General features: G+C 40.6%; 1 protein-coding gene across 1 annotated transcript in view; it reads left to right on the forward strand.

The window, feature by feature from the left end:
- Positions 1 to 9,897, forward strand: part of LOC138974522 (nephrin-like) — a 29,204-nt gene that overhangs the window by 16,867 nt on the left and 2,440 nt on the right. The window contains exons 8-12 of the mRNA XM_070347238.1: positions 4,533 to 4,829; positions 5,847 to 6,167; positions 6,712 to 6,870; positions 9,310 to 9,334; positions 9,684 to 9,754. Coding sequence (XP_070203339.1) covers positions 4,533 to 4,829; positions 5,847 to 6,167; positions 6,712 to 6,870; positions 9,310 to 9,334; positions 9,684 to 9,754 — 873 coding nt within the window. The remainder of the gene's footprint in view (positions 1 to 4,532; positions 4,830 to 5,846; positions 6,168 to 6,711; positions 6,871 to 9,309; positions 9,335 to 9,683; positions 9,755 to 9,897) is intronic.

The raw sequence follows: 9,897 nt of genomic DNA on the forward strand, positions 1-9,897 counted from the left end.
AGAGAGAGAGAGAGAGAGAGAGAGAGAGAGAGAGAGAGAGAGAGAGCGAGAGAGAGAGAGAGATGCTAAAGATTATGTTTCTATCGTTGCCGGAGGTTTATGGACAAAGTTCATTCAACATGAGATGAGTGTGACTCCGTGACACGTTGATAATGCAGCTTCAAATAAGTTGCGGTTTTCCTCTGTGATGCTCCTTTTTATATTTAGTCAAGTTTTGACGAAATGTTTTAACACAGACGGGTAATCCAGACGAGGGCGGTGGTGTATGTGTATGTAAGTGTGTGTGTGTGTGTGTGTGTGTGTGTGTGTGTGTGTGTGTATGTGTGTGCGTGTGTGTGAGTGTGTATGTGTGTGCGTATGTGTGTGTGTGTATGAATGTGTAAGTGTGTATATGTGTGTGTGTGTGTGTGTGTGTGTGTGTGTGTGTATGTGTGTGTGTGTGTGTGTGTGTATGTGTGTGTGTTTTAATTTCATTTGAATTTTCATATTTGTAATGACGAAAGTAATTAATTAATTGTTAAGCTTTTCAGAGCTGAAATGTAATCAATCAATCAATCAATGAGTCTTATATCGCGCATATTCCGTGGGTACAGTTCTAGGCGCTCTGCAGTGATGCCGTGTGAGATGAAATTTTATACGGCCAGTAGATTGCAGCCATTTCGGCGCATATTTACCTTTCACGGCCTATTATTCCAAGTCACACGGGTATAGGTAGACAATTATTAACTGTGCCAAAGCAATTTTTCCAGGAAAGACCCTTTTGTCAATCGTGGGATCTTTAACGTGCACACCCAATGTAGTGTACACGGGGGGAGGTTCGGACACCGAAGAGAGTCTGCACACAAAGTTGACTCTGTGAAATAAATTTCCGCCGAACCTGGGATCGAACTCACGCTGACAGCGGCCAACTGAATACAAATCCAGCGCGCTACCAACTGAGCTATATCCCCGCCCCGTAATACCACAGTCCAGGCTTTGGCGAAGATTGTTTGACCAACATTATAATACATTTGATTGTTAAATGAGGTTGTGATAGTTCCGCCTCAACTTTCACAAAAATCAGGATATGACGTCTTCAAAGACAGTTATAAAAAGAAAATGAAGAAAATGAAGTTGTATGAAGATCAGTCCAGTACTGTAGTTATATCTGAATTGCTCTACACACACACACACACACACACACACACACACACACACACACACACACACACACACACACTGACACACACACGCACACACACACACCACTACCACCACCACCACCATCACCACCACACTCCGGATTCCCCATCCATGTTAAAACATTTAGTCAAAATATGACTAAAAGTAAATAGGGAAGAGTAGAGGAGAGGAGATATTTTGTAAAGAATATTAGCTTGCCAAATTACTTCCTCCCAAAATTCCAAATCTGCACCGAGGGCAACCTGGCTAATATATGTTTAATGGCATGACATGTAAAACCCTGTACGTGTCTGTATTAGTTCATACGATCATCTGCAGATAGATGTTACCTTTTGGTCGTGAACGTGTCACCGTGTCTTTATAGAGAATGTCGTTTTGAGACCATTGGGACATGGCGAACACGTTTTGTGCGAGTAAACATGTATGTTCGCTAGTGGATCTCCGGAGTTATATATAAAGAGAATACTACATGGCTTGCTGTGTCTATAGAGAATACTACATGGCTTGCTGTGTCTATAGAGAATACTACATGACTTGCTGTGTCTATAGAGAATACTACATGACTTGCTGTGTCTATAGAGAATACTACATGACTTGCTGTGTCTATAGAGAATACTACATGGCTTGCTGTGTCTATAGAGAATACTACATGGCTTGCTGTGTCTATAGAGAATACTACATGGCTTGCTGTGTCTATAGAGAATAATACATGACTTGCTGTGTCTATAGAGAATAATACATGACTTGCTGTGTCTATAGAGAATACTACATGACTTGCTGTGTCTAGAGAATATTACATGACTTGCTGTGTCTATAGAGAATACTACATGGTTTGCTGTGTCTATAGAGAATACTACATGGCTTGCTGTGTCTATAGAGAACACTACATGGCCTGCTGTGTCTATAGAGAACACTACATGGCCTGCTGTGTCTATAGAGAACACTACATGGCCTGCTGTGTCTATAGAGAACACTACATGGCTTGCTGTGTCTATAGAGAACACTACATGGCTTGCTGTGTCTATAGAGAATACTACATGGCTTGCTGTGTCCATAGAGAATACTACATGGCTTGCTGTGTCTATAGAGAATACTACATGGCTTGCTGTGTCTATAGAGAATACTACATGGCTTGCTGTGTCTATAGAGAATACTACATGGCTTGCTGTGTCTATAGAGAACACTACATGGTTTGCTGTGTATATAGAGAATAGGGCCTACTATATGGCTTGCTGTGTCTATAGAGAATACTACATGGTTTGCTGTGTCTATAGAGAATACTACATGGCTTGCTGTGTCGTACCAGATTTACACGAGTTGTTTTTTTAAATATTGAACTGCAAACAAATATTTAAAAAAGCCGATGTGAATGCGTGATATATTGTGTAAAAAATTCCATCTCACACGGCATTAATAGTTATTCCCCCCTCTGCTTCTTTACCTCTGTAAACTTGTAGAGCTAGTTATTTTTCGATAATGACCCAGCAACCAAACAAATAACGAGCCAGCAACAACCTGAATCCTCGATAGTGCAATGGGTTGAGAAGCTGTTCTGTTTCGGTACTACTTTTGCGACTGAAAAGTTCCAAACGCTCTAATGTACGAAGTATACATTTCTGGAGCAAACAATACAAACATACCGCATTTAAATTAACAACTACAGGCCTGAACACATGAATCTCCATATAAAATCCATGAGTTCGGTTGTTTTCTGAATCTAGATCTGCTGTGCACAAACCGTTCATCACAAGCAAATTCCCAAGGCAAGTAACTCATACGCTAACGGACAAGAGTAGTTCCCCTTCTTTTAACGCAGTTTCTTCGACAACACTGACTGCAATCCGACGGTCAGTTTTCAACAATATTTCATTTTATAAACAGATCACACGCAACCAAATGCACACATCTCATCAATTTAAACAACATAAAGCGGTTTCATACACTATTTTCCCCAGAAAACTGAACTTCATACAGTAATTAACGTTGGAACACGGGTGCAAAAGTTCGTCTGCTAGTCCCATTTGACAAAAGAACATTATCTTAAGCGATACTAAAACATAAACAGAACACACAATATCTGCCTTTACCGCCACAGCAGAATAACAGCTTATCTGTGTACTTGATTTTAGTCTAAAACAGGGAAACAGACAAGAAGTGTTAACAGAATGGAATGATTTGCACGGAACTATACAACCGCGCATTAATCGATCGCCTGCGCAGGTTGACTGGTTGAGTGATTCGGATTCGATCAAACTTTCGCACAAAAACTCCTGTTTTCTTTGAATAACTGAAGAAAGGGTGAATAAAGAGGTTACACACCTCGTCTCAGTGATTATTAAAAATAATGGTCTCAGTTCGCGGTCATGAAAAAGCTCGCTGAAGCTCGCATTTTTCATGATCCGCTAACTTCGACCATTATTTTTAATAATCACTGAGACTCGGCATGTAACCTCTACGTAACATGCGCCTTGAGTCGCCTTGTGTGGTGAGATACGTGCGCGATATAAATCCTCGTAAATAAATAAAATAAAATAAAAGCAACGAGTGTAAATCTGGTACGATACAACAAGCCATGTAGTATTCTGTTTATCCTACATACTGTACTTACGTGTATTTTACTGATACTGTCCTGCAGTCGAGGCAGCTAAATTGAAGACGCGTGTTTTGGAACCTCGATCTCCTCTAAAGCCTCGTGCAATCTATTACGTCAAAGTAAAGAAACGTCACTCTGAAAGTGCGGTGTGACGTGTTAGTTCTAAATATTCATCGAGGGTAATTAGCGAGCGCAATTTTGTTTTCTATAATGACGTTTGTCTCGGTGACTTTGGCATCATAAGCAGTGGAAAAAACAGGTACCTGCCAGACTTGCTTGACATGACCTCATTTACATACACACGTATGATTTGAACGATTATTATCTCACGAGTGCCTCTCTCACGTGTGTAGGATAATAGCACTTATTTCACACATTCCCTTTTCCTTTCCTTTCTGCTGTCTCGGTCTTCTCTGTACACAACTCTGTCCTATCATGTGACACCCATACACCTCATGACCAATTCCTTTATTTTTGTCAGTGTCATCTAATCTCGCGAATGGAAGCGGTACTTTTTCTAATTTGCCATTGTAGAATATTCTTAGTGTCTTACAACAATATGAAGGAAAGAAACAGTTATTGTGATGAAACAAAAGCGATCGTTTCAGTCTTCTCGGGTAAAAGAGAGACGTGGACAAATGTGATTTAGTGATGTCAGGCGCCTGAGTGTGTTGCATCAAAAGGACACGCACTTGAGCTTTTGAAGAGCAAAGAAGGGATACGCGAGACACCCATGTTTGGTGGTTGTTTCTTACAGATACAGCGTCTGATATCACCTTTGGTATGGACAGCAACAAGAACCTCACCACAAACGAGAGCGACCCTGTGAAATTTGACTGCCAGTCACGTGGTAGACCTACCCCTGAGCTACAGTTGACCCAGAGCGACACGGTGTTACAGAGAGCAGAGGGAGGCAAGCTGAGTCTATCAGAGGTCAGCACACGGCTGTCCCACACCATCACTGCACAGTGCAACAACACGGGACTCTACACGTGCAGCGCTCACAACGGGGTGGGGGACACTCAGCGGGACACAGCTCAGCTCTACGTTAATTGTGAGTTATTTCTGCAGGGTTGTACACTTATTCCCAACCGGTTCTGATTGTACACTTTACGGTTATTGTGAGTTGCTTGTAGGGATGTACACTTACAATCACCTGTTTCTGATTGTACACACGTGTTCCTTAACATGTATCCATCCACATAAGCACATATGCGCACGCAGGAAACAAAGCAAGCACAGCGACAGTGCAGAATATGTTTTGAACGAGGGTGTTAAAAAAGCTTAACTTTCAACTAGTATTTTTGTGTACAGTTGAGTTTGAGATTGCTGCAAATTTTGAATCGTGTGACATACTGACATCATGAATGTCTTCTTTCTTTTTCTTCTGGACTCCTGATCCTCTCACTCCCATTTACTCTCAATTAATCGCGCTTCTACTTATCTATCCCTGTTCATTTATTAACCAGGATCTCAAAGGTGAGTCTCGGCGAGAAACAAACCTTTCAATCAAACAAGGCAGAAGCTAAATAAAGGGAACCAGAATAACAAGCACACACTGAAACCCGTCATATATCTGAGAGAAAAAAAATCACAACTGTAAGTACTACTGTTCTTGTCACGACACGTATTCGTGACACGCAACGGGGCGGGGATGTAGCTCAGTTGGTAGTGCGCTGAATTTGTATTCAGTTGGCCGCTGACAGCGTGAGTTCGTCCCCACGTTCGGCGGAAATTTATTTCACAGAGTCAACTTTGTGTGCAGACTCTCTTCGGTGTCCGAACACCCCCCGTGTACACTACATTGGGTGTGCACGTTAAAGATCCCACGATTGACAAAAGGGTCTTTCCTGGCAAAATTGCTTAGGCACAGTTAATAATTGTCTACGTATACCCGTGTGACTTGGAATAATAGGCCGTGAAAGGTAAATATGCGCCGAAATGGCTGCAATCTACTGGCCGTATAAAATTCCATCTCACACGGCATCATTGCAGAGCGCCTAGAACTGTACCCACGGAATATGCGCGATATAAGCCTCATATTGATTGATTGATATTATTTGCTGGACAGGTCGACCACGTCTACAGGAACCAGCGCCGACAAATCTTAGGTTGAACTACGAGGGACGTCCCGCACAGCTGTCTGTCAACATGCTGGCCTTCCCTCTGCCTGACACCTTCACCTTTGTCTTCCACGGTCCAGGAAACAACGTGTCTGAGTCAGAGACGTCTGGCAAACTGGACATGCATTGCAGGAACATGGTTGCTGCTTACATTGCTACATGCAACATTACTGTGAATACCATGACATCTACAGACGCTGGCTTCTACTCTGTGCGGATTGGGAACAGTGTTGGTTCTTCCAACATCAGCTTCCAAGTAAAATACTTTGGTGAGTAATGTGTCTATCTGTCTGTTCTGCATTGGAATACCCTTGCTTATCACGCAAGCCATTTATTTGTCAGATCTCCATACACATAGAAGTACATGAATTAAAATAGCATACTTAAATATGGTGTTAACATAGTTTCACGAGTACAATTTTCACGTGCGCGTTATTTAGTTCCTGCGCATTTGTTACTATGGATTTTGACTGTTGTTGTTCCTATTTGTTATTAGTTTTTCCAAGTAATTGGTATTGATGTTTACTTTTAAAAATGCTTTGTGTCTTCGTGTTTATAATAATATTTGACCAAGATTCTTGCTGTTGGTATATAATGTGGTCTTGAGGACCAACGCTTTCTGTTGATGTAATGCGTACTTTGGTGTGTAATTAAATGAGGTACCCAAAAATCGTCAATGAATGTATGTAGTTTGCTGTTTTGGTGTGGGTTGTTTCTGTTTCGGCAAAATAAGATTCATCAGAAACCGCCAGGTCAGAGAATGTCTCCTGCAGACAAACTAACTTTTGTGATGTTGTAATGTTTTCATGTTAGGTCCCAACACAGAGACAGACGCCAGGGCCGGGGAAATCCTTAGTACTGGTGCTACAGTCGGTGTTACGTTGGCGTTGGTGCTTGTCGTCGTTGGTGTTGTCGTGGTGTGGATGTGGCGCCGCCATTGGGTTTTACCTTGCGCTTCTTTTTCTGCCAATGGTAAGTGAGTGTGAAAGTGAACTTTAATGTGAGTGACCGAGTATTAGAGTTATTGTGAGTATATGTGAGTGTGATGCAAGTGTGATGCGTGTGTGCGCATGTTAGTAGTGTGTGTGCGTGTGTGTGTGTGTGTGTGTGTGTGTGTGTGTGTGTGTGTGTGTGTGTGTGTGTGTGTGTGTGTGTGTGCGTGTGTGTGTGTGTGAGTGTGTGTGTGTGTAACAAATGCCAAAGACTGAGCCTCATTAACAAAAAACGACGTCATAAAGAAGAACAGTGCTGACAACATTTACCACATCATCCCAAGATAAAGTTATCGAGCGGGCAGGTTTTTACGATAATTGCTGAAATTAGTTGGTGATCATTACGACCTCTTCGAAAATGTCGTGCTGTTTGTTTACAACTGGCACGCCGTATATTGCTAATGGGCGTCTAAAAATGACCAACGGTATCAGTCTAGAGTTCACTGTGTGCTTGAAAATGACAAGATTCATGAGCTTCTCCGGAAAAAAGTTTTACCCATTGTTGGTGTCAGCAGGACATTGGCCTTTTAAAACGAGTTCGTATGGCCGTTGGTTTTGAAGTCATTCAAACAGAAGCGAGTCTTAGACTTGATTTCACTGTCGAGGTTAGATTTCTTTCAGATTTATTAAATGGATACTTTTTATCAACACTTTTTGTATGCCTTGCACACATTCAAAACATTATTTAAAAAAAATCATTTTAAATTGTTAATGATGACAAGTATGTTTGGCTCCTTTTAAATAAGTTTGACAAGCACAGCATTGTGAGGTGTTTACCTCTATTATCCCACATCAATCCATGACCACATTACAGGCAAATAAATGAAATACATCTGAAAATGCAATAGATCTTCAGTGAGTAATGTCTACTATGCTGGCTGTTAGTGTTAGCAAATGATAACAGACATGACAAGAAAATGGATATCAACATGAGTCGGCAGACAAATGTAGATATTACATTGAAGTCATTTTTGTTGTCAAATACAGTCAGCAAATTAAAACTAGCGGTTTTATTACCAGATCGTTTAGACAAAAATACAAATCGAAGAGGATCCTGCATGCGAGTAAAATGAAATAGCATCAACGGGAACTGCTTCGCTTCGATTTGATTATGCCTGTCAGTCACAGCAATCTCGTGACCTGGATCAACCAATCACTCACACAAATGTTACTCAATAGGCCGTGTTAAACATACATTTTAGTTGCTCCTTTTTCTGTTATTTTTTTCCAAGAGAGAGCGACAATCTCACAATCAACGCCACACAGTAGTTTGATCATGCAATGTTCTAGTAAACAGGTCAGCATGACGGCGGGTGGTGCGTTGCCATTCTGTGCAACACCCGCTAACAAACCCGGCTTTTCAGTACCTTTATATGGTGGCATGTATATGTTATAAGCAATAGAACGTTCAATCCTGAGAATAGGTCGTGCTGATATTTCTAATTCATATATTAAGTGTGTCTTATTTATTTTTAGTGTGATAAACAACAAGTCGCGTAAGGCGAAAATACAATATTTAGTCAAGTAACTGTCGAACTCACTGAATGAAAGTGAACGCAATGCCATTTTTCAGCAAGACCGTATACTCGTAGCATCGTCAGTCCACCGCTCATGGCAAAGGCAGTGAAATTGACAAGAAGAGCGGGGTAGTAGTTGCGCTAAGAAGGATAGCACGCTTTTCTGTACCTCTCTTTGTTTTAACTTTCTGAGCGTGTTTTTAATCCAAACATATCATATCTATATGTTTTTGGAATCAGGAACCGACAAGGAATAAGATGAAAGTGTTTTTAAATTGATTTGGACAATTTAATTTTAATAATAATTTTTATATATTTAATTTTCAGAGCTTGTTTTTAATCCGAATATAACATATTTATATGTTTTTGGAATCAGCAAATGATGGAGAATAAGATAAATGTAAATTTGGATCGTTTTATAAATTTTTAATTTTTTTTACAATTTTCAGATTTTTAATGACCAAAGTCATTAATTAATTTTTAAGCCACCAAGCTGAAATGCAATACCGAACCCCGGGCTTCGTCGAAGATTACTTGACCAAAATTTGAACCAATTTGGTTGAAAAATGAGGGCGTGACAGTGCCGCCTCAACTTTCACGAAAAGCCGGATATGACGTCATCAAAGACATTTATCAAAAAAATGAAAAAAACGTATGGGGATTTCATACCCAGGAACTCTCATGTCAAATTTAATAAAGATCGGTCCAGTAGTTTAGTCTGAATCGCTCTACACACACACACAGACAGACAAACACACACACACACACAGACACACATACACCACGGCCCTCGTCTCGATTCCCCCCTCTACGTTAAAATATTTAGTCAAAACTTGACTAAATATAAAAAGGGTCCCAACCTGACTGCCATAATACGGTTGTGTTATTATTTATGTTTTCAGGAAGCAACAACACGGACTGTAACCAGTGAGTATTTAAATTTTAACCCAGGCCAATGTAAAATGATTACATCAATCAATAATAAAATGCTAAGGTCGGGTTGGAAACGATAACTCTCCGATGCTTTTGTTAAGAATAAAAGATGAGAGATTGTCCAGATTAAGATTTGCGTACTCACAACCTCACGTCTTTTGACTTGTATGTTAATTAAGTAGCTCACATGTGCATGTATACAGACTGTTTTTATTTAAAAGACTGCATTAGGTAACGAGGGCTGAAGAAGCCGTTAATTTCCCAAAGGTACGGAGAGAGAGTGTGTAACCGTTTTTGTTATGGCTACATATCAATGCATTACTCACTTTCATTTCTTGTCTAGGTCCGCAGTGTTGCCCCCTGTGTCATTACAGCACGAAGAACAACAGAACGCCAGATCCAATGAGGTGCAAGGTAAGCTATTACAGATATATATATATATATATATATGCTTTGCGTCGAAGGCCTCTCAATATCTCTGTCTCTGTCTCTGTCTCTGTCTCTGTCTCTGTCTCTGTCTCTCTCTCTCTCTCTCTCTCTCTCTCTCTCTCTCTCTC

The sequence above is a fragment of the Littorina saxatilis genome, linkage group LG8, assembly GCF_037325665.1.
Source record: "Littorina saxatilis isolate snail1 linkage group LG8, US_GU_Lsax_2.0, whole genome shotgun sequence".
NCBI lineage: Eukaryota > Metazoa > Mollusca > Gastropoda > Littorinimorpha > Littorinidae > Littorina > Littorina saxatilis.